The sequence below is a fragment of the Corapipo altera genome, unplaced genomic scaffold (assembly GCF_003945725.1).
Source record: "Corapipo altera isolate COAL_440 unplaced genomic scaffold, ASM394572v1 61286, whole genome shotgun sequence".
NCBI classification, from domain to species: domain Eukaryota; kingdom Metazoa; phylum Chordata; class Aves; order Passeriformes; family Pipridae; genus Corapipo; species Corapipo altera.
The window spans coordinates 6,734,119-6,759,700 of NW_020884907.1; the positions used below are offsets into that span (position 1 = coordinate 6,734,119).

The window sequence follows — 25,582 nt, forward strand, 5'->3', positions numbered from 1 at the left end:
TTGGCAAGAGGCCCCAGTCCTTTCCTGAGGTAGCTAATTGGTTCCAAGTCTGGTGGAGGGTCTTGTTTCGTGGGCACTTGTCAATAAGAGACTTAGCAGGACTCTTTAGCTCCTGCTAAGAGAGTTTTGATAGCTCTGGAGGAGACATTTGTGACTGAGGTCTGAGCAGATGCCATTCAGATATAGGACAGTTCTAATAGTCAGTGATGGTTGCTGAGTTTTAAGGGAAAATGAAAAGTAAGTTAGCCTTCATGGACACTGCTGTTATTTCCCTTCATTGAAAAGCAAGCTTAGTGTTACTGTGTTTGAAAGTTGCAAATGTAGCTAACAGTAGGTAAGAGGTTATAGTACTGGCCTGAGACCAGGTAATGCATGAACGATGGAGAGACTGGAACTGACCTCACATACAACCCTCGGCATCACTTTGATTGATAAAGTAAATAAGCCCTTCTGATCTCAGTTGTGCCAGCAGAACACACTCCTGTACCTGCCTGCCAGAGGCTGCTACTTGTTCTAGCAGAGCTGCTGCTGTGCATCCCAATTGAGATGATATGAATTTATTCCAACAGCTACACTACTCATCTTTGTAACTAAATGGATTATAGTAACTCGTTGTTCCCTAGCTGTGTGCAAAGACACTGTGAATAATTTAAAGCCCATGGTAATGGAAGCCAAGTGCTTGCTGCAGAGGAATAGAGCTGAAAAGCCTATAATGAAGACGGGCTGTCAGGAATCTGTGGTTTTGGGAGCCTTTGGTAGCAGGAAGAGGAAAAGGATCCTGGTGGGTGAAGACAGTGATTACACTGAGCCTGATTTAGTCAGTACTTTTTCAGTACCACACAGTCCACTATAAAGCCTGTAGTTGCTTGTGAAGGAAATAGGTATCTTCAACCAACTTTAATTCATCAGGTACTTATAGAACAGGCTGAAAGGAAAGGCCGGTGGGTGAGTCTGGCCTTCATTCACTCAGCATGTTTGTGGCATGTCAACCCCCTGAGCTCAACTGTCTGCCCCAATACAGAGAAAACAGAAACACTAGCAGGATTCTGGTGGCTTGTCCTTGATCACACCCCAAGAAAGTGCAAAGCTGTCTCTGCCAGTGAACTTTCCTTATGCCCAGCAGGACTTGTTTTTGGGTAAATCCTCACAGGCACACTATTCTTTATGCAGAACATGAGAAAGAACATGGACTTGTGCTATAAAGAACTGAATAAAGAAGAAGACATTAAAATCACATCAAATTTTGATCAAACTAATTTAAAGGCATTTTTAACAGATTCGACGATTTTCTCCAAACCGTGTATAAATTCTGGGATCATGCAATACCTACTTCTAGAGCTAATTTATTATTCTGAAATGAAAAATGTAATCAGGTCCAACACATGCAACTGCAGTCACAAGTGCAGTAACAGCAGAGGAAAACCAAGGGAAAGGATAAGACAAGAGCAGGAACCATAGAATCAAAAGAAACTTGGCAAACTGAACGCACACAGCCCAGTTCCTTAGAAGAAATACTGTAAGTCTTGGAGTACTTCTAAGTCTGCTGCCTTTAAAGAAATTAGTTCATAACATACTAAAGTCAAGGCTTCTACTTCAAATCAGATGTTCTCAGTGAGATTTAAAAATCCCATAGAAATTCTAGCACTTCCTGTGCATCTTCCACATCCTGATGGTGCTGGGGAGGAAAGCTGTGAGTACCACATTGCTGATGCAAATGCACTCATTTCTGTCCTGAGCATTAGAAATTGACTGAAAAACATGTATGAATCTGATTGTGATATAGTTTCTGCTCAGTAAAACATGAGTTTAGTTTTAAGTATATATGTATTTGATGTAACATGGATGATTCAAGTGCATGATAGCTGCAGAAATAAACGGGCCATGAATAATAACAGGGTCCAAATAAAAGTTAGGGTTACCTAATCGTGTCAACCCACTGAGACAACTCACTTTCACAGCGGGGAAAAGGCCGTGTCCACTGTCCCAGGTTAAGGCAGTATTGAACAGAGTTTCCCACTATTTGGAAGCCTGGATCACAGGAAAGGCTCACTTTTGACCCTGGCTTTAAATCAGCAGAAGAGGCCCGCAGATGTGGTATGGATCCTTGCAAAGATGGACAGTCTGTGGACAAAATATATGCATACAGTGAGAGATGCAGATATGTGCTGAATGAATAAATTTGTTATCTGATTGTTTGATCCTGTATAAGTTTATCAAGGAAAGAGCTCTGGGAAGTATTAGGCATGCTACATTCCGCTTGGGTCCAAATGGTTTTGAGTATCATCAACATACAACATGAGAAAAGGAATCTGCAGGAAAAGAAGGGAGGTGGCAGTAGGTATTTTAATACAATCCAATTATTTTTAGAATAAAAGGCATGAAAAACTTTTTTTCTGACCCAACACCGTCTTCACTCTTTCCTCATCTCAATTCAGGAAGCAATAAATCTCCATCAGAGATTTCAATGAACTTTTGTTACAAAACCCTGGAATGTGAGGAACGAACAACTGCACGTTCTAACTGTCAAATTATCAAAGTAATTTATTGAAGGCTAGGGCAAAGGCTTCAAGCTAGCCTAGCGGACTTCTTTTATAGAAGAGTCTTATAATATTGTTCAGAAAAAGAAAGGGTTCTAGGAAGTAAAGTTCTAACCAGCACAAAATATACTCTTGTAATCTATCTTCACTCTTCCAACAACTCCTGGCAGGAAATCTGGCCAGGCTAGTACATTTCCTTTTTGCAGTTCTTCTGGACAGGATGTAGCCAGAGATTTTACCTATGGATTTAAAACAGTTGATTAGGTGATGTTTAAGGACAGCATAGCAAAGAAAAGTAAAAAAATATTCCTTTCATGTGTGCATGAAACACTAGAACAAATCATGAGTAATGTTCATCCTTTCTAGCACAAGAGGTTCCTGGCTGAAGTACTTATTATTCGTACTTATAAGCCATCCAGCTGTGGCCATACTGAGTCACTACCTTAAGCACTACTTGACATACGAGCAAGGAATGCAACTGAGTTCTTGAGACACAATTGCATCTGTTAGCGTAAAAGAAAAACACATCTACGTCACAGAAACAGACAGATATGAGAATGTAACCTGAAGAGAACACTTATCTATTTGAAGGAAAATGTCAAATAGGAGCCAAAAGGAACTTAATGGGAAGATACGCATTCTGAAGACTCTGCTAGCACTGCACCACAAAAGGAACAGCTTGATAAAGTAATTTGTTGTTTCCAAATTTTGTGAATTGAATGCATTAGGCTCTCTAAAATACCGCAGGCAAGGCCTGCTCACACCTAACACAGCAGCACTGGCACTGACTTCAACCAAAGCCTGACAGGGTCATAACTAACCGTGTACTAAACAGGAACTATATAGGCAAACTAAGGCTAGGAGAAGGAAAAGAACATCCTATGAAGTCAGCAGCAGATTAGTATCTTGAGAGATGTGGTCATATGCCTTTGATGGAAAAGTTTTCCATTTAAAACAGAACTCCTTCAATGGCACCACAAGGGGTTTCTTTTGCATTCTTATTACAAGAAACTGAAATGTCAATGGGAATTCTTCAGCTGTTTCATTACTGTATTTTGATGAAAACAAAAAAAATCAGTAAGGTAAAAATATTTCTACTTCACAGTGACTCTGACTACAATCTCAGGTGGCACAGCACTTTTAAATTATTTAGACACTAGTTTAAGCTATGTGCAATCGTAAAAACATGCAGAGAGACTCCTAATGTTGGGATGTCATAAAAATATTCCATAGCACTCCCTCAAAAAGAACTCAGGTGTCCAAAATCCAACATTTATAAAATAGAAGGTTGTTTGGTTCCATTGTATGCTCAGGGAGATTTTTGCTACATGGAAGTATTTTAAAACCGCATATGAAAGACCAGGGCTTGGAATTCACTCTGCATTGCCTTTGTTCAGTGTAACTTCAGGAACAGAAAGGAAAAATAGCCCCATAAGGTTACTGGGACTAAGGTGTATGTATTATTGGCACAGTGCTTCCCATTATGTTTCTTCCTAACAGGACAGACACAGTCATATCTCAGCTAAGGAACTGCTGAAAAAAACCCATACATGCCCCGAGGAAGAAAAATGTGCACTGGAGGGATAATTAAGAATTTCCTCTTCTTTTAAAATATCAAAGAGAGAAGTGGTCTATGGAGAAGAGATGGTTATTCAGTTAAGAGAACACATTACTAATTAGGCTACTGAGAATACTTCCTACTCTTTGGCTCTTTTCCCCTGGAAGGTCATTCCAGTAACTTTGTGGCAGGGAGAAAGGAATGTTTCCTTTAGTAGTGTGAAAAAATGAATTAAGAAGAGCAAAGATGAGCAGTCCAGTGGACTCTGTATATCTCAGCACAGCCAGGCTACTCAGACAATACATGCAGCATGGCTTCAGGGCATAGCCAGCTGGTTAGAAAGCACAGGTGTGCCCAGTTCAGTTGGGAAACTGCCTTTCTTAGATGGGTGACTGGCTTCCGTCAAGTTTCCAGTGGATGAAATCAGCTACCAAGAATAATGTGCTATACTGTCTATCCTGAAAAAGGATGGTAAATCATGAACTTCAGAGTGATTTGTTCTCGTGTTGCCCCTACTCTGAACTCAGTGAGGCAGATCAGACTCTTCGAGAGTCAGCATAGCTGGAGAAGAAACCAATGTGCTCTGTTTATTCTGAGGCCATTTCAAAGATCTCACTACAGCCATATGTGCTGATGGAAACCACTTAAGCCAAGGGCTGCAAACAAACTGCAGGGAATCCACATGGAAAAATTTACAGCATGGGAAAAGCAAGTTTGGGAATCAGCCCTTCCAAAGCATATGATGGAGGGCCAGAAAGGACCTTACAGTCCCCTATAGACAAACCATGTTCCTATTTCTGTCTATTCAACAACAAAACAACCAGACTGCTGGTTTACCCATAGAGAACTAATGTGCTAGTGGATGAGCAACTCATGACACAATGGTGGTGCTACTGGATGAGCAACAAAATTACACAATGAAAAATCTTAAAGACTGGATTCCGCCTCCACTTCATTCATTAGGCAACATACTCTGTCACCCTGCTTTCCCTTATGACTGAAAATAGGAAGGTAAGACTTAGTGAACAGTTCCAGCTGGCCAGAATAAAACTGATGATAACAGATAATTATAGTGATTTACTATCCCAATCTCTGAAATGAATGAGGTAAAAATTTTATAGGAAGTTTATTTGGCTTGGCTTCCTGTTTGGCGTCACATCTGTCTTTTTAGATGAGTAATATGGATAACATAAATGAAGGGCAGGATTTTCTTTCTCATCCTAACTGTATTGCATCTGAAGCAAATGGGAATTTAATCAAGTCTGTCATTAAAGACAGGTGACTACTGAGAAAGTCTCAGAAAATCATACTTAAAACTCTTCACCAGTGTGTCCTGTAAAATCACATGTATGCTTATCAGCTTCAAAATTGCTGGTGAACAAAAACTTGAAGATCCGACTTGGCAATGTAACAGTTGGTGACCCCAAAAGCAAAGCACGTAGAAGATGGTAGGGTAGTTCTGAACTTAGCAGAGAGTCAAAGTAGCAAAGAAAAAGAGAGAGAAAGAGAGGAGACAACTGGATGCTGGAAGTCGAGATTCTGCTTTACTTCTGTTTTCTGTTCACGTTATTATTTCTTGTTTGGAGCATGGATAACAAAGAGCTATAAACCACCAAATAGTGGTAAAACCTTTAAAAAACACCAGAAGAAGAGTAAAACCTTTTAAACCAAAGATCCTTCTCCCAAGAAATGCCTCCAACTTTGAACGCTAGTCCTTGCTGTTCAAGTGTTACCAACAGTTTAACACCCCTGACCTTCAGGACTGAAATACTAATGACCAGGAAGTGGTGATGGAGCACACTGCCATCAGGTTTGCACGTAATATCAAACTGAGAGGCCCAGTCAGCTCAAGGTCAGACTTGCATCTGTAGGGACTTTGACAGGTTGGAGTAAAGGGCCAATCCAGGCTTTAGGAAATTCAACAACAAAAAATGGGAAGGAAAAACCTCTGAACAATATAGGCTGGGGAAAGACAAGAGCAGGAGCAGCTCTGTGGAAAAGGACTTAGGGCCTCCAGCAGACAGTGAGCTGAGAACTGGCCAGCTGTGGACCAATAGAATGCTTGGCTGTGTGAACGTGGTTACAATCAGAAAACCAAGAAAGTGATTATTCCTTCTCAGTGCTTATTAGATCACATTTGGAGTACCACATTAAATTCTGGGCTCTGCACTGCAAGAAAGCCATGGATGGGATGGAACATTTGCTGGTTCAGCCTAGAGCAGAAACTGCTGTGGAGACACCTCACAGCAACCCCTCCCCGTACACAGAGGAAGGTAACAGGTCAGATAGATTAGAGTCAGGTTCTTCACAGCAGTGCAGTGTGGGAAACAACAAGCACTCATAAATGCAAGTGGGAGGTGCCAACTAGATATAAAGAAACAAATCCCACTATGGGGATAACTGAACACTGAAGCTTATCTCCCAGAAAAGTTGAGGGATCACTGTCCTTGCAGACATCTTTTGATCTATACTAATTTCTTAACTCAGTGGAAGTTTAGTGCTGCCATGCCTTTATTTTTGGTACCTGAATAAATGTAGCCCAATATTCAGTTATCCTGCCCATTCAGACTTTCCTGGTACTAAATAGCTCAGATTTTTAATAGTGTCTAATGCACTGACAGAAATTCTGATGTCTCCCCTCCGAAGTTTTAACACTGCCTTCACAAAGCAGGATTAGGGAACTGTAATCTGTAAAACAAGCATTTAGCTTGTTTCGTTAAGTTTTTCTCTCTCTTCTAGCAGGACTGTTGGATTTTTTGCATGTCTTGCTTTCTGTTTCAAAGCCACATACTACAGAAAGGCTCGGTCAAAATAGAAGGCAACTCAGACCTAGTTTTGCTCAAAGCTACTCTACTTACTACACTAATCTTACTACCCTAAGCCAGAGTTCCATCTGGTCCCCACTGACTTCTGTGGGTGCAGGCGTCTATCCAATATGCTAACTTGCGATGCTTTTTCAAATATTCACCCACACTCAGGGCCCTGAACCCGAAAACTGCAGTTAAGGATTTACCTGCTGTGGAGAAAGTACATGGTCCCAAATGTTGAGCTGGCTGATAGAGCCCACAAAAGATTCGGCTGGGTTGAATCCTTCTCCTTTCTGATCTTGCTCTTGACCCAGTACAAGTGCACCACCACCTAAATTCAGAATTTAAACAGGAATAGGAAATGAAGACTTATAGCACAGATCTCACAGGAAGATTAAAAACTAAGCAAAACAAAACTTTTGCTACTCTGTATTACTAGGATTTTGCAGTGAAGAAGACCAGCCACCTTCAACAAACTCTCTCAGCAAACCTCTGGGAAGCCTTATACTAGACTGAGGAAAGTGAATATAATTTGGAAGTGACTCTGAAATACATGTGAGAGCAGAAACTTCCCGTGGCTGCTTTGGGAAAGATATTGGCTCTAAGACAGCATTTCTAGCTCAGCATTTGAAACATACTACACAGTAATGCAAAACGCAGTTTGGAGCAGGTGGGGGCATACTTTACAGTGCTACCTTGCACTTCCCGCTTTGAACAAAAACTTACAAACCATACAGATCAAATGCGATTACATACCCTCAGAAGCACACTAGTGATTAGACAGTCAGTGCTCTGACATGACATACAAGTTAAATTTCCTCTCATCGACCAGTAGCATGTGGACATGCTTTTTGTATATTGTAGGGAATCTGGACATGGTCAAAAAGTAACAGAGACAGCACACTTCCTCAGGTATTGTCTCTGGAGATAATGCCAATATAATTGTGAAGGACAAGAGCAAGTTTAAGGTACATGGACTAAAATGCTTCAATATTTTATTTTTTATTTGAATATGGATAGTTTTTTGAAACTATATGTAAATTTGGGTGGTGGCAGCATGCAAACACTATGAAAAAATCTCTGCAGCCATAGGACACCAGGCCTTTTACAGCTCTTCAGTGCTGAAGGCACTCCTTTCAGATATTACCGTAAAGACCACTGACCATAAGAAACAATAATATAGCAAAACTGCCTAGGAAAAAAATGATAGGAAAAAATGCAAACATAACTTTAAAAAGATGTCTGAAAGGAACAGGAGAAGGCAAAATCAAATAACTCTGCACACACATTTGTAAGGGAGATTCTAGTTAAATTTAATTTTGCTGTGTGAGAAACTTTTTCTCACAAAGCCGCTCCAGAACCAACTCAGCACAGGTTCCTTTGTGGACTAAACTCTGTCATCCATAAAACAAGTAACCTACTAGTTTACCCTAGAAATGTGCACTTTGTCTTCAGTGATGTTGAGTGAGAGGAACTGTCCTCACAACCAAGAACAGCAAACATGAGCCCTGCATAAATGCTGAAAATGTGAAGATATAAAAAAACCACCAAAATAAACATTTTCTTGCAAGCATGGCAAATTCTGCAACAAAAAAAGAATGAAGGCTACAGATCTGCTATAATATAAATAAAGCATACCAGGGATTTTTGATCCAACAGAGAGTCCACTGCCTCCATCGGACAGTTTTCCATCGATGTACACCTTCCATGCCCCGTCCCTGCATGTCCATGTGACTGCAATGTGATGCCAGTTACCATCATTCACTGAAGGACAGTCTGTTATCTTCTCTTTCCCATTCACATAAAGAACCCAGCTGCATGGAAGGCAGATGAAGGCACACTCAGCTGCATGCAGCAACTTTAAAAGCATGGTCTGTCTCATGTGACTCAAAGAAATGTTAGTTGCCTAACAAGGTAACTGAGTCTATACCATATAAGAAATCTCTCTTGAAAGATCATCATACAAGATATCTCTGTTTCAGAGGACTTGGAAGGTATGGTTACCACACGTAAAGCATGATGATATAAGTAATGCTTTTGTACCAAAATATTAAGACTCAAGTCATGGCTGCACAGTGGATTCTTGAACCAGCTGGTTGAGTTTGGAGTCATGCTACAAGTCATACTCTGCTTTTGTACAAATACAAGTCATGGTCAGAGTCATGCTACAAGTACTCTGAGTGTTGAGCTCCAATTCAATCCATTAATTGTCTCAATGAGTCATTTAAATATGAAGTGAATGCAGTTCAGACAAAAGAATATCATGTTTTCTAAATTCACTGCTTTGTCACCATTAGTCTTCTATAGGGCAAAAAGTAAAGGAAATAAAGTGAGGAGAAAAACAAAACAAAGAGACAACTATGGAGTTTGGATGCAGATTTTTCTACGCCAAAGTAGGCAAAGATGATAGTCAGACTTCTGTTCTGTATTTTCTTTATCAATTCAAGGCATCTGTAAGCTACAGAAAAGCAGAAATGTGATTTACCCATTGTAATCAGTCAGAAGAAACGCATTATCACTTCCATTCTCCACTGCATAAGAAATGGGAGTCCCATAGTTTGTGGTGTCAGTGGATTTCATCCAGAATGTACAGGTGATGTCACCAAGAGATGGTAAAACACCATCAAGCATGACGTATCCATAGATACCAGAGACTTCAAAATCAAGATTGAAACCAGAGGACTGTTCTGCAACAGACAAAGAGTTTTCAGAGCAACATTCCTGCAAATCTGGAAAGATAATCAAATGGAGTCTAAGAAAATGCAATAAAATGGAACACAGTCCATCTACAAAAACTATTCACTTTAAATTGATCAGAGCTAGAAAGAATGTTTGGCAGTCTAACATCAGCCAGCATACAGAGCTTTCCAAGGCTAGAAAATACAGTGTTTGAAGATAAACAACTGGAAAAGAAGCTGACTATCTAACAATGAACATTAAACTTGCTTTCCTCTATCAAAGAAATGACACATCCCACTACCATCCAATAACCTAAAGAGGTGTGATCAGCTGGTTCCATTTAATTCATGAGAGTCAACATTCAAAAAAAAAAAATCCAACAAAACAACCCAAGATTTTTCCTGTTCTGAACTTACTGGAACAGCACTTTGTGCTGCTGTTCAGTGCAGAGTGACACCCTTTACAAGGATGCTACATGTAAATGTTGTCAAGTGGAGCTCTACTGAAAGTTGAGTGTTAAACTCTGATATAGGATGGCAGATGTAAATGACCTGAGTGTCCTCTACTGTCTCCGTAAAATCAAGATGCCCTCTTCCACTTCTGTTTAAAGACTCACCAGCAACTAAAATTTATAATTTTCATGGAGTGGCTAGAAGATAAATGGATTTGAGCTTTGTAGTTCAAATGCCTCCAGCATCCCCCAGGAAGTTGCACTAGGTGTGACCCATTTTGCCTAACCACAGGGAATTTTTTGCCTGTAGGGAACTTGATGCCTTTAGGACTTCTAAAGCTAAAACTACCACACACTAACCCTGTGATGCAAAGCCCTACGCAAAATACAAGAAACAGAAAGAGATAATTAACTCAAATATACACAGCAAATACAAATTCAATTTTATAGACCTACTGGGTATTAAAATGATAAAGCCAAGCCTTAGAAAAGAGAAATGACACTGCACACATGCTGTTACTTGTCTACAATTACACTTAACACTGCAGTCACACAGGCTTCACTCAGCCCCTCAGTCCCACCCTCCTAGCTGCTTTTCGGGGGAAGCCGTATGAAATCAGCCCAGCCAGTGCAAGTCTTGTGCAGAGACTTAGTCAAGCCACCTTTGTCTGAGACTTAGTCCTTTGTACCTGTTTCACACCTGTTGCCTGTAAAGCCAGGGGGACATTTACAAACGTACGAGTTCAAGGCATCCACGCAGGTGGCTTGGTTTAAGCAGGGACTGGAGTCACAGTCGTTGATGTTCACTTCACAGTTCGGTCCTGTGTACCCTGTCACACACAGACACCTACAGAGGAAGAGAAGCACACTTCAAAGGTGGCAGCCATCATAATAAGGAATTCTGGCCAGGAGGCCAGATCTGCCAATGGGAGTGGCATATAATGAAAAAAAAATCAACCAGTATTTGACTTTTCAGGCAGATACACAAGGTAGTATAAAAAGGCACCGAAACCTCTGCTCCTTTGAAAGCCAAGGCGCTTAAAAAGCACCAGAACTTCTGGGGATATGGGGAGGGAAAGAGTTACTTAACCCAGACATTAACAGCTGGAATACCTATCTACACAGTGATCTAGGATATGACACTGCTATTGGTATTTGCCACTTCTGATCTGAGTTCAGGTACCCTAAAACATAAAAATAAATATTTGGAAGTTACCATTGGTGTTTGTACTTTAAGCTGTATAGTCTCAACATGTACAGGTCTTCCCAAGCTATAGAAATGTAGTATTACCAGATACACAACTGGTCATCTGGTTATCACCTATTATTCTCATGGAAAACAAAATAAACCCTTGAAGTTTAGGAATGTGGAATTCTTTTGGAAGATCAATATTAAAACCATGCAGTCCTATCATGCTTACATTCCAAACTCTGTATATTTTCTTTGTTGTCTACCTTGGAATTTTTGAAGAGTGAAGACACTATGATATATTTTCTTGTCTTTTAAAATCTCTTTTAATATTCATAAGGGGACCACTTATATCGGATCAGGCTACCAAAAGGCTTGCTGAAATCTGAGAAGTCTGAAACACCACAATCTGTCTGACTTTCCACATTGTATTACAATAATCATCTGTTTTTCACCTGAAGCTGTTGATACCATCTCTGCATGTAGCTCCATTCCTACAGGGTCTGCTGAGACACTCATCAATGTTTCTTTCACACAAGACACCAGTAAAACCTGGGAGGCACTTGCAGGAGAAACTGCCAACTCGATCTTCACAAATAGCCCTATTAAGACATGGGTTTGAAAGGCATTCATTGACCTCCATTTCACAGTGAGTACCTGGGAAAAAAAGAATAAAGTAATAGCTTTGGTTTGGATCAATTTAAAAAAGAAAATTACTAACCCATCTCTCATTTTCAAGGACTGTTAAGTGGACATAGAAGAATTCTGGAACCATCTTTGCAGTTATAGAAATTAACACATAGCAAATTGTGAGGAATTTAATGTATCTTGACCATTATGCGAGTAATTTGGGCTGAATTAGAAAATCACCTGAGGAACTATTTGGAGCAACTAAATCTGCTACAGAAGATATTTGGCTGAAATGTTAACTCTAAGGAGAGATGTGAAGGCCAGAATTCTGGAATTTCTGATGTGAAAGAAGCTCTATGTTACAATCACCAAAGAATGAAGAAACTGAGCTCTTTGGCAACATGATAACAGATACGTGTATTTGTTACAGGAATGTATGAAAGCAGAAGGAAGCCAAGTATGGGGATTGGGAGTAGTTTTAATATAGACCATCTTGTCTATTGTTATTTTTCTTTTAAAATAAAATTAAACCCAACAATTAGAACCCATGTGAATGTCCTTATTCTTTCTTCAACATCTCACATCAAGTTCATGGCAAAATTAGTAATAAAAGAACTAGCACTTAGTAAATCCTTCTGAAGCCACTTTTACACTACAGAAACTCTGACAGATTAGATGGACGTAAGGAATCTAGTACATCCATATCAACATATTTTATATATATATATATATATATACAAAATAAATATATTGCTGTATAGCAATGAGATGGAAATAGTTTGGGCAGGGTAGGAAGACATTGTTTTGTCAGAAAGAGCAAAGGCTGACTTAAACAAAACAAGGTGTACCTGTGAATCCTTTTGCACAAGTGCAGTGGTAACCGTTCTTGCCATCAACACAGTGGGCTCCATTCAAACACGGACTGGAGCTACATTCATTTATGTCTTCCTCACACAAGAGACCTTCAAACAGCAAGGATTACAAGGTATGATCAAGACATAGTCACTGTATGCATGCTGAGAGACTGGATGTGGAAAACAGAACAACACCATACTGCTGGCATAACAAAGGCCACTGAGAGCAGACGAAAAAATTCCATCATTGACTGCTTTACTGCAAACACCTACAGAGATTCTCTGCGTTATTTAGATGCTGGAATGCGAAAGAGGCAAAGTCCATGGTATGTCTTTATAAAGTTTAAAAAACAATCCAGCTGGTGCTGCTGTCAATAAATATATAGCCATAAATGTGGACAATGAGGGAGACTATTTCTGGTGGAAAACAGAAAGCCTTTTTTTTTTTTAATCACACAAAATTATCTCCTTGATAGATCATTTCAAGATTTAAAAAATTAGGTGCTGTTTTGGCAAAGTACTCAAGCATTAGTTTCACCATAGATTTCAATACCTTCAATGTACATGCAGCTGACAGTTAAAAACACTGAGAAAAAATATAAGCAAAAGCCCCCTCACTTATTCGTAGGGAACCAGTAAAGCAACTGCATAAATGTTTTGTCTAGTCAGGCCACACTCAGTCTCCCAAGCATTTTCCCTGTGAGTGTTTACTATTTCTCTAAACTTTATTCCTTTTTTCAGACCGAAAATGCCACAAAAGAGATGCATACATACACCCCCCCCCAGCCTCAAATGCTCATCCTTTTATTTCAAAATCTATTCACATGCAGTAGAACCCTACTCTAACCTGTAGATCAGACTGTTTACCATGGGTGTGGAATTATACAGAACTTGTGTTTTGTGTTATCTACTTGGCACAGAAACAATGCCTGTTTGAAGAAAAGCTATGAAGTGAAATTACCTGAATAGCCTGGCTGACAATGGCAAACAAAGGTCCCAATGCCATCTTTACACATTCCATTGTTTCGGCAAGGAGATGATTTACACTCATCAACTTGTGTTTCACATTTCAAGCCTAGAACACAAAATAAAGGATTCAGAATAGGGAGGCAAAATTTGAAATTGTTCAGAAACAGAGACATCATGACTACTCAATGTTTATTATCTTCTTATTAGTTTGTGTTTTAACAGACCTGAGGCAAAATGTTATTAGAAAGGTGTGATGCATGTTTGGCAACAAATTGATCAGTTCCAGAGAGTGGCACTTAATATCTATCACAAGTAGGCTTGATAACAGCCGAATTATGAGACATCTGTTTGCTTTGAAGAAACTGGGAAGCCAACATCAAAAAGAAGTACAGGCACAGTACAAGTACAAGTGGAGTTTTCCGTCTAGAGTGCAAATTTCCGGCTTTTGTTAATCACAAATATTGGCAAATGATAGGATTTTCAAATGCACTAACTCCATTAAAAGAAATCCCATTCAAAATCATTTCTGCTAAATATAAGATAATTCAGCAAGAACATGAAGAAGTATTTACTTTCTTAATACGTATTCTAAATATATGATGGATATTCCACTTAGTTAGGCTATATTGAAATGTTTTGCTCCTTTACACTTGCTCATGTTAAAGGCATCGAGACAGATTAGGTACTCCACCTGCTTCTCAATTTTTTACCTGTATATCCAAGTGGGCATATGCAGATATATCCACTTCCCAATTGCTTGCATGTCCCATTATTGTGGCATGGTTCCAGAAAACATTCATGAAAGACCTGTCAGAGGCATGAATGATATAATTACAGCAATGGTGGCACAAAATTAAACTGTACACCTATAGTCACTTTGGAAAGATGGGATAAAAAAGTCACCAGCATTAACTTCTACTTCTTCCTCTTTGTCTCTGCAGCACACCAAATATTCTTTTTTATTCGTACAGGAAAATGCCACACATCTGAAATATTCTTTTAAAATTACCTTTTAACCAGTAAAATGTGACTGTCACAGTTATTCCCTCATAACTTTCTTAGCTATGATCCTTAATATTTTATATTAAGATATCCTTTATTTGTGAATTTTCCACTTTGCCTCCTTTAACATCAGCTAGTCACTTCCTGCTACTGGCCATCAGGTCAGCTGACACAGAACTTCACTGAGTGGCATTATTTCTTCTATTGTAGCAAACCTGAATGCATCAAAGCCCTTGAGTAAATGATCAACTAAAACAACAGGAGATAAGTTTGTCATCTGTCCCTATGTTATATAATGGTTCAGGTCAAATTTATCATGAGTCAACTTTGCTCCTGTTTACACAATATCCCAATTTTAGACTCAATCAAAGCAGCACTGTCAAGGGTTACATACTGGGGGTGAGATGGTGGGAGGCATCTCTGGCAAACATTGTCATTAGAGTAGTTTCACACAAGGATTTGCCTGTGTTTCAAAGGGGGTACTCATAGCAGAAGGGAGCTCTGTTTGCCTTTTCTCAAGTGTATGTTAGTATATGTAAACTCAAGATTTTACAACTGAGATTTAGATGATTGGTAGCAGTTTCTGGAATTCAGCATATGGAAGACCTCAGATGACTGAGTATAGTCAACCTAATTTTTATATATTGGCTGAACCGCTTCTGTGTAGTTTACAAGTGTAATAAATATTTCATTCATCAGGTAAAGGCTTTAATTCCAAAATTAAATATTGTCAACAGCTGATGCCACCTCCCCTGTTCAATGAAAGTATTTCTATGATTATGAAGAGAGTTTGAGTGTTCCCCCCTAAACCATTGCTTCCATCTCTTCAGGAAATATTGTCAGCAAAACAATGACATTAGAAAAGGTCTTAGTCATTCACTGCTGCATAAAACACTTTTTCTTTCATTCAAGATAGCACTGATAAATAACACTTGTCCTTACCTGACTGCTGACTTTGTACTGTTTGCTGATATTTTCTGGAAAGGCTGGTACCATCATTACACTTTCCTCAGCTGCTGAAAAAGTAGAGCCAAAACCTAAAGAAGAAAGATATGAAAGTACTGTTAATGACACTGTATGGTAAGGTCCCTATTCCATGAGGGCATTATAACTGCATGTTAGAAATGCATCTAAAGATATGCTGCAAAAAAGTGAATTTGTGGGAATAAAAAGCAAACTTTACAGTACTGTTACACAAATATGTATTTGTAAGGACATACGTTTCTAAAACATGTATGTGTTTATATATAAACACATGTGTGCACATATGAAAAAATTATACGTTTTTATAAACAGATACATGCATGTATACAGATATTAGTGTATATTTACATATATCTCTCTACAGCATATATATATATACACAGTGTACACATACACTCACTTTCTGCAAATGTATACTCTGTTTATTGAGCCCGGGTATGATTCACACAGTCACTTCTGTGACTGTAAGGCAACATCAGTAGGCAGAACCAGCTGTGAACTTCACTGGTTGGAATCAAAGGTCTACATTTGTGAAGAGAGTAAGTGGGATGCTTTCTGTTAAGACCACTGATGGCTCTCCTTATATTATCCCTTTATTCACGTTATCCAGCAGAGATAATTTGGCTTACTTGAACAATCTGTGATGGATCTGGCACCAATGACAGTAGTTGTTCCATAAAAGGGGCAAGACAAGCAGTAGGACTTTCCTGGGTCTGGTTGATAGTAGTCTCTGGGACAAGGGTAGCAAGGTGTCAAGCCTGTACGAGAGAACTCGCCTGCAAGACACGGTACTGCAAGAACAAAAGGCCAATTTTTTTAGTGATCTGATCTCTTGCATCTCCACCCTACCTTTCCTCACCTCTTTTTGATCACTTACCTCCCCTCATAGTCCCTCCTTAAACTTAAAAGGAACAGGATGAAACCTGCCAGGAATTCACAACTCTAGGAAATGCCTATTTAAATTCTTCTGTGAGGTGACATGTCTTTCGCAAAGGACTATGGAAATATCAGGGAAGTATTTAATTCTACTACTTTTGCTACTCTGGGGGCAGCTTTCAAATGGAACTTCCTTTCTCTTTTATCTCTCACACCTGTTTTAATTTTTTTCCTTTGAGAAGGAGTAATGATGAAGAAAAGGCTTTTTTGTACCATCAATCCCTGCAGATTATTTACCCTGGGAATCCTTCTGGAGAAGCTTGTCCAAGACAGATGAGGAGAATTTCTTGGAAAGCATTATGGAACAAACTCTGTTAAAATGCAGTATTTTTTACAGAAAATGTGGAAGCTGTTCCAAAGATAACAGTGACAAATATCTTATCATTCCCTTTCTCTTCTGTAAGGAAGAAGGTTTTATTTTCATTTAGGTACCCATCATGTATCTCATTTTATTTATCTTCAGATAAGAGCCCACTTTGGAAATCAGGAGGAGGGCAACTGAAATTATCAGGGTATCAGGAAATGACCTATCATTTTGCTGGGAAATGTTGCTTGGTCCACACTCAACCACAGGAGGAATTCAATCTCAGGCAGATGTATTGAATTACATTAGCTGATGTTCAAACAACAACTTGGAAATTTTTAGTATTTAGTTTAAAAAAAATCTCATTGCTCCTTTTGTTACAAACCTCCACAAGCTGAGACATCTACTGCGCCTCTTTTTACTGTTGATGTATTTTCTGGGCAAGAGATACAATTCCTGGATCCAAATGCCGGCTGATATGTTCCAAGTGGACATGTTTCACAGGTCTCAAGACCATTAGATGAATACGTTCCCTGCTTGCATTGAGCTGTAAGGCAGAAGAATTTGGAAATATTAAGCAATCTCCAACAGAAAACATGGTTCCTGATCTCTGAAAATAATGCTGAAATCACACTACATGTCACAAGGACTTTTATTTCTGGAGTTTACTCTACTCTGAAGGACTTCATGGGTACAAAGAGCAAAAAAAAAGACAACTGTGGTAAGCTACTGATAGAGTGCATTTGTGAATTATTAACCAGTGAATTCTCCTCCAATCAGCTTCACAGATAATCTACTGCAACTCATTTCAATCAAAAAAATTAATGATAAGACAACAAAAAGGAAATAAAACTACCAACTTCTTTTTCAGAACAAGTCATGAAGAGATAATGGTTCTGAGCTGTTCAATGCCTCAGCGCTGTAGTGGAGTGGGGCTGGCAATGACAAAAATGATATTATTTTAAGTTTATTAGTCCCTGAAAAATGGCCTTGCATTCTCAGAAATGAAAGACAGAAATGAAGCAAATCTTCAAAGGCCAACTCTTCTTAAAACATCTACCCAGGCATCCCACAAGCTACAGCAGTGGTGAAAACTTGGATTTTTCTCTATACATGTGCACCAAAGTACAATTAGGAATGCTCCTCATTTCACACCAATATGAAGTACCCCTGTACTTCCACCATGGGGAACAAAAGGATGTCACCAAGTGTTCAGAAGTGGCTGTCTGAATAAGACAAAAGTTCTCACCTTTGCATTCAGAGATGCTCCTAGAGTGTAGATACTCAGTATAGCTACCAGATGGACAACTTTTGCATTCCAGCTGCCCTTCCTCATCTTGGTAGGATCCAGTCCAGCAGCTTTCACAGGTAAGATGCTCCAGGGAGTAATAGGTACCCAAAGGGCAGTTGACTGTAATGTTGGAAACATAAGTTCTCTTCAGAGTGAAAAATCTTGCCCCTGGAAGTTCCCATTTAATCAAACTGTGTTTATATGAAATGTGACTCTGTTCCTCAGCAGATGGAGTATCTCTCTGGAACACTGCAAAAATTTAACTATGCACAGGAAATGGAATCCAATTCCCTATCTTAGCTACGCATCACTCACAAGACTAACAGGGTTGAAAGACTGCATACCAAGCAATGCTTTCTGTGTGTGACCAAGCATGGATATGCCTGATTTCCCCATGGGAGTGGAATCCTGGGTACAAAAGCATCCTTTTTTCCACAGGCCTTAGTTAGGAACATAAACATTCTCTGGAAGTCAAACTGTGCAAAGCATTTTTGCAGTTTATTGTTATGAGAGACACAATCTCTGGACTGTGTCAAATCATAACCCTCTGCAAACATCCTCTAAAACCTTGCTTTGCAAAAAGATTCCAAACACATGTAAAGAAACAAGTCATCTGGCTTACCACACATTCTCCCTCTCAGCACAGAACCTGGCCTGCAGAAAAGAAAGGCCTTCTCCGTCTCCAGTGAGTTGGTGTCAGCTACAATGAGTTCAGACGCAAACTGAAAAGAATACATAGGTTCCTTATGGAGAGTTCTATTCAGCCTGTTCGTGATTGTTTCCAGAGTTTTAAGGAGCCGTCTCTGGTTTTCCAGTTCCAATGTATCATTCCTTTCATCAGGCAGTGGCACGCTAGCTGGAATATAAACAGCAAACACGAAAACACACAGATTTTACAGTCAGCACTCCCACCGTACTCTGGAATATATTGAGGGCATCACTCAAGCTTGTCAGTGGAAAGTGGAAAGCACAAAGCCCTCCGTGAATATGAGGCTGTGATCTTTCCTTCAAGCAGAAAGCCTGTGATGAAATGGGCCTATGACTGTGTCCAGAAAACTGTCATCTGCATCTTCACCAGGCTTTTGTGAACTGAAGAAGTTTTACTGAATGTATTGAAACACTATTTTCAAAAAGGAAGTGGAGGACAATATTTTCACTTCTCTCACCTGTGATATTAAATATTAACTTGATTTTTTGGTCAGTCAGTGGAACATTCAGCTTATGCCTTTTGATGCGAGCAGGTGCTGCTTTTACAGAGGCAGAGAGATGCTTGGATAAGTCTTCTTCTTGTGCTGCATCAACAAAATCACCATACGAATAATCCAGGTGGTTTGCTGTCCCCCAGCCAGCAGGTCCTGTGGGACATTAAGAAAGAACAAAAAGAGAAACAACATCATGTGGAAAATAAATACCTCTACTGATTTCTAAAATACAACCCCAAGAGCCTGGGGTCTGTTTGAAACGTCAGATGATGATTGTTGACTTTGTCTCCTCACAAGTGCCTATTGTACCCTCATTTTGACTAATGAAAAGGAAAAACCAATCTCATTCCTAACAGATATGGTAGAGATTTTCAGTCTTGTGCAGATAGCCAAAGCTTTAGAAAAATAGTTACAAAAGTTACATATTGCAATTCTCTCTTCCTCTGTCTTGCATTCACCCTCACCTGCCAGCAACATCTTAAACAATTCCATACTGCTCTTTCTTCCACTTCCTGCTTAATTACAGACAGCACAGCCTATGTCATGTCTCCTTTGCATCTTCTCACAACTCCTGAACAGTTGTAACATTGTCTGGCCTCTCAACAAAGGCATCACATTATGTGCTCATTACCTCCAGACAGGTATTTTCTGTTATGCAGAGAGCCAAATTCAGCCCCTGTATAATATCCTTCACCTGCAACATGCTTTAAATCAGAAACAAACAATTGTTTCTGTGTGTAATCTACTTCTTCATATTGACTAATTGTAAAGGCATGGTCTATTTCATTGATTTAGCTTATTTTTAAAAAACATAAACATAGGAAAAAAAATCTGCCAATTACCTCCTAGCAGTGAACTAAATTTGGCTTAATTTACAGTGGAAACTAGGACAAATTGACCCCACAACTTTGAGGGTAATACTGTATGAGCATTCCACAACTAATTTTCTAAACTGCTGTCTCTTATGACCTGAGGAGAGTTCTCCTGTCCTGCCTCCCCAGTGTAAATCATGAGAAATTCCTGAAAAACAGCAACAAGGTTACTCTGGTAAGAGGTTGAAATGAACCAGAAGAGAATAGGACGCCACATTCCATGTCCTTAACACTGTTTCTTCCAAATGCCCTTACAGGTTAGTTCCAGCTGTCATCAGCGCTCGTCCTTTCCCTGATGACAACTGCAGACTGAACATCCAGCCCTGCCCCACGTCTGAACACAAACAAATGTGCTCTCAGACTGAGTGAAGCATGTCTAAAAGGTGAGCACAAGCAGGAAACTACCAACTAACTCCACTATAAACCTGTAAAAGAAACACAATCCTGTGACAGAGTACACATTGTGATGTGGACCTAACAAAATGCCTTCTGCTCAGATAGGTAATATAAGTTACTCATTTTCAGCTTTTCTGCTCTGAGTACCCCCATGGGACTCAGAAAGGCCAAGGACAACAGCAGTACAACATGGACACTAACCTGTTTGAAAATGGACTGAAAATGACAACTTACTTGTCATAAAACAATCACTGCCACAAGACACAAGGACTGTCACTGTTTTCACTCTGATATAGCTGCAGTCATGGTGCAAAACCTGCCCTTGCACACAGGATGTAATTTCACAATTACTGGGCAAACTTAAGCTTGTATAACTTTACACAGTGAGGGTTCTGTGCAGATTCAAACTATCATTTTCATAACAATCTCCAAAACAATTTATTGTACCTTTTCAGTCTTTTGGTTTGAAACTGTACATTTTTAAAAAGTTTCTTTCTTGTAGGCTAACCAAGTAGGTTTCTAAGACTTTGTGTGCGTGTCCTTTTCTCCCCTCCCCGCCATGAGGCACCTCAGCAAACCTCTACACTGTATAGCAAGCAGCGTCAATACCAGACATCAGTTACACGATATTTTTATAAAACCTATGATGTAATTGCTTATTACATTACGAGTGCCATAGTTATTTTAAAAAAGTATCTTGTAGAAGACATTTTTGCAGGAATTATGCTGTATTAAACCTGGATGGCTAAAAATCTATGGAATCCATAATTACCAATGGCAAACCCATTTTCATAATCGTAATTATATTCCAAGCAATGTTTCTGTGTCTGATCTTCCAATCTGCAGTCAATATCATCAACGTCATTACAGAATGATGGGACCTTCCAAGATAAAGAAGAATAACATTAAAAAACATAAAACCACATAGTCCTCTCCACTAACTTAAAAAAACTTAGTTACAACGTAAAGCACTGCTTCTGCCACTGACACCAGATTTCCCCTTTCATGACTCTTACAACCTTGGCAAGGTCAGCTGAAAGAAGCATATTCTATTGATAAAACTGGGAAATAAGAGGGCAACTTGCAGGTGTGCAAACTTTTTGTTATAGAAGCTCTTTTATTTTTAAGAGAAGATGTCAATTCAGTTAACCACTCTTGCATGTGAAATCCCAGAATACAGAGATAAATTCAGGCTTGTTTCTCCCTACAAAAGATGACAGGTGAGTTCACATATTTAAAAGCATCTGTGCTTTTTCCAACTACGTTACTTGTAATTCTGTCATGTTGACAACAATGCTGGCACTTTTTTCTAGCTTTCAAACCTTATTTCTTCATGTCCACCTCTCCCTATCCATGGAAAAGGACCCATGCACCAAAAAACCTCAGAGGACAGAGAAAATAATCTCAGGAGGACAGAAATCACAAAACAGAAAACTCAGTAGAAACCTTTGTGGTATCATTTATTTCTTCCCTCCATAAAAGCAGTGGAGATTAGACACGAATAGATGACTGCATGATTTTTGATAAAGTATGCATTTCTTGCTTTTTCCAGAAAGGTTTCAAGCAAGTTGGCCCTAGGTCATGTTTTGAAATTGTTCTGTTTTTTCCATATCAATTTTCATTGGAAAGATGGCTCCTGCCCATTCCTTCCCCCCTTTCAGATCTCTGCTAGAGTTTCAAATTCTTGGGAATAGAAATAAGCATATTCAAAACAGCCTTTTTGAATGTTTTCCCAGACCGTTGCATTTTGATGTAATTGCTTGGAAGCTCACTATGTATTTTTTCCTTTTTATTTTCTACTTCCCAATAGTAACTGTCTAAGCACTGGAACCTGGTTGTATTGGGCTCTTAGGGGAAAGAAACCAAAATAAAACCAGTCAAGATTTCCCTACTGGAAGAGAATAAACCTGAAGCAAGGCAAGAGATTAACAGACATTTAGGTCCAAGCATCAGACATTGTCTGACGTGTTATGTGAGTTTCCAGCCATTCGACAAGGGCTACTGGCATATATTCCAAAGTTGAAGTAATCTGTCAATTAGCTGTATGTGCTAACAATGTTTTTTAGTTACGAGAAAAGCTTTTATTTGCATATGAGCCATGTTCTGCAAAAAGCCAGTGTTCTCTACTGGAACAATGCTGTCACACTTGGCCTGGACACCCACTCCTGAGACCACAACTAAAAGTTCTGCTGTTTCTGCTTTTCAGCTGAGGACAGATTTGTGGTTTAGGAAGGGAGATTGTGATATTGAAGTGGAAAGCAAGAGACATGGTAGAGAAGTAACATGGTACCTCTTCAAATTCAGGGTCATGCAGCTCTGAATGACAAGACTGAGAACTCATAACCTCAAGAAACCCAAGCAAATCACTACTACTGGATTTAAGTGCCTGGACATACACACCAAATGTGGAATTATCCATTTGTATATGTATGTTCATTCATATTATATGGATATATATCATACATATGCTATATAAAATGCACTTATTTTACTATCACATCCAACTTTCAAAAACAACACTGAGGTTAGGGGACAACTGACTGGGGTTTTCAAAACTGCACAGGTTCCATTTGGAAGCCTACTGAAAATCTACCTGCAGATCCCTAAGCTACTTGGACATGTATGCTGTCCCATATAATTCCACATTGAAGACTAAGCTGAATTACACTAAAATGCCAGCGAATCATCTTTATTTTTAAAGATGACTTGTCATCTTCTGAAAAAGCACAGATCTCATTTATGAGTTACTTTCCTTGTACAAAATCAGTTAACTGGAAAAAATAACAATTATGTATATTTTTTAAGAAGTATATAAAGGGAAGGAGTATTTACTAACCTACCATTTTACCAAGTGCACTCTGGAATGCATCAGTAAATCTGTTTAGAAGATTGTTGTCATCACATCGTGTTGCTTTGTAGAGCATCTCAAAGGATTTGAACCCATGGTTTGCAAAACGATTTACTGAAAAATTTTGGAGAAATAAATTTTTACTGATCAGTGCAAGAGCTTTATAGCTAAAATCAAGATAATTCAGGCTGAAACTGGAATACAATAAGGTAAGAAGCACTGCCTTTAAATCAGCAGCCTAAGTGGATCACTCATATCTCAGCCAATGCAGTTAATACAACCCTTTGGCAGGCATCAAATTTACTGGAAAAGCTAGAAGACATTAAAAGAAAGGTCATTTATGTACTTCAGCATTTTCTTAAGGGAAGAAACCTGTAAGCTGTCAACAAACTTCATACTTACTTTTTACTGAGAGAGAAGTAATAAATATTAAAACTCTTATTACTAATGCTGCTAGGCTAAATATGGAAAACTATCAGCTAGAATTCAATCAGAGTTAAGTTCCTAAGTGTCCAAGTTACGGATTTTGAATTGATAAATAGCTCTGAAACATAACTCTTGCTTGTTCATAGCTGAAACACTGCTCTTCTTTTGCTGAAACCAAGAAATCAACTTTGATGCAAATGGATGCAACATGGTACCAAGACTGGCTTCAAATGTAATTCTAATACATTCATCTTAAAAATGTCACCAAAGATGGAAAATTCTACAGCTGAAATTTTGCATGTGTCCAGCTCAAAGAAAACACATGAACTCTTCTGATCTGGTGGTAATTAGATACATAAATGAGCACATACTATATATTTGCATCAATAAGTTGCAAATACTGTGGTAATTCTTATTGAAAAGACCCTTTTAGTGTTTGTAAAAAAACTGTTTCAATTAACCTGTCTGCTCTGCATCTTTGCTGTTTTGTGATTCCTAGGATTCAAATTCACTGCTATACTTGTGTTTCAGAAAGCTTCTGAAGTAACACATTTACAGACTTCCAAGCATTATTTCATAATATCTGTAACAATTCAGAGGCAGTGGACAGACATTCGTTATAATGAAATAGAAGTCAAAATTTCTAAAACATTTTTATTTACTTTATCATTAAACATAGTGTTTGGTGAGTTGCAGATTTATTTTAGTAACAATAAGACTTACAAGAGCAGCTTGGCCACTCTGGAGAGTAGGGTGGCTTCCAGAGACCATCTTCATATGCACAATAGTAGTTTTCACTTGATCCTTCTGAAAAGCTGTAACCCTCTGAGCAGTGCAATGTGCAATTAACTCCTGCTTCATCTGATGTGCATATAAAATCCCCATTCACAGGCTCAAAGGATATTTCACAGGGAGAACCTGTAAACAATACAAAGATTTATATATTGATGAATTGGTGAGATAAGTGATCCCGCAGGGAAACGGCACTGAGAGGGTTTCCAAAAGTACCTACTATTAACCTGATCTTGCCTCTGCTGAAGTATTATTTGTTACGTCCACAAAATCAGGATCAGGCTACTGCTAAATAATTCTCAAATTCTGCCACTGGAATTTGAAATCCAGAAACACAAAGACGGTAAAAAAAGTTGTGATACATATGAGAAACTATTTATTAAAATAATATAAAACATTAATCTAAATTTTAACATGAATTACATGCAATGAATTCTAGTAAACTAAATTACATCTTGAATTCTGAAACTAAACATTATCCATCCTGCACCATTGCAACAACACATGAACTTGTCAAAATAATCTTAAGGGGAACTGACTGTAAAACCCCAGCTATTCAATTTTTTGCTTATATTTCCTACTGTGAAGGAGGTTGTGAACATCTGAAAACATTATGTGACAAATACTGAACCACAAAAAGTCTAAGGTGGTATAGAACCTGAAATAATGCCAATTCTAAGCACTGGCTTGTTCTTTCTAAGATTTAGAGCAAATCAGAGACTAGCACATCAATTTGTAACTTATGGTTTCTAAAAGCTATAACCAAAATGCCAGCCTGCATGATTTTAAATTCTCTCTTCACTAACTGATCTTTTTATACAGATATCCAGCTGAGACATAAAAACTAGAAAGTAG

The 25,582-nt window shown here is 38.8% G+C and overlaps 1 protein-coding gene across 2 annotated transcripts in view; it reads right to left on the minus strand.

The window, feature by feature from the left end:
- The window catches only part of SVEP1 (sushi, von Willebrand factor type A, EGF and pentraxin domain containing 1), a 122,597-nt gene that overhangs the window by 38,529 nt on the left and 58,486 nt on the right, over window positions 1-25,582 (minus strand). For both annotated transcript variants that reach the window (XM_027652578.1, XM_027652579.1), the window contains 19 exons: window positions 24,659-24,853; window positions 23,502-23,623; window positions 21,434-21,542; window positions 19,358-19,546; window positions 18,814-19,047; window positions 18,150-18,311; window positions 17,286-17,447; window positions 16,290-16,451; window positions 15,619-15,713; window positions 14,385-14,481; window positions 13,667-13,780; window positions 12,700-12,813; window positions 11,677-11,878; window positions 10,722-10,879; window positions 9,388-9,589; window positions 8,541-8,716; window positions 7,109-7,233; window positions 2,653-2,776; window positions 1,951-2,121 (listed from right to left, as the gene is read on the minus strand). In XM_027652578.1, the coding sequence (XP_027508379.1) occupies window positions 1,951-2,121; window positions 2,653-2,776; window positions 7,109-7,233; window positions 8,541-8,716; window positions 9,388-9,589; window positions 10,722-10,879; window positions 11,677-11,878; window positions 12,700-12,813; window positions 13,667-13,780; window positions 14,385-14,481; window positions 15,619-15,713; window positions 16,290-16,451; window positions 17,286-17,447; window positions 18,150-18,311; window positions 18,814-19,047; window positions 19,358-19,546; window positions 21,434-21,542; window positions 23,502-23,623; window positions 24,659-24,853 (2,913 nt within the window). The remainder of the gene's footprint in view (window positions 1-1,950; window positions 2,122-2,652; window positions 2,777-7,108; window positions 7,234-8,540; window positions 8,717-9,387; window positions 9,590-10,721; window positions 10,880-11,676; window positions 11,879-12,699; window positions 12,814-13,666; window positions 13,781-14,384; window positions 14,482-15,618; window positions 15,714-16,289; window positions 16,452-17,285; window positions 17,448-18,149; window positions 18,312-18,813; window positions 19,048-19,357; window positions 19,547-21,433; window positions 21,543-23,501; window positions 23,624-24,658; window positions 24,854-25,582) is intronic.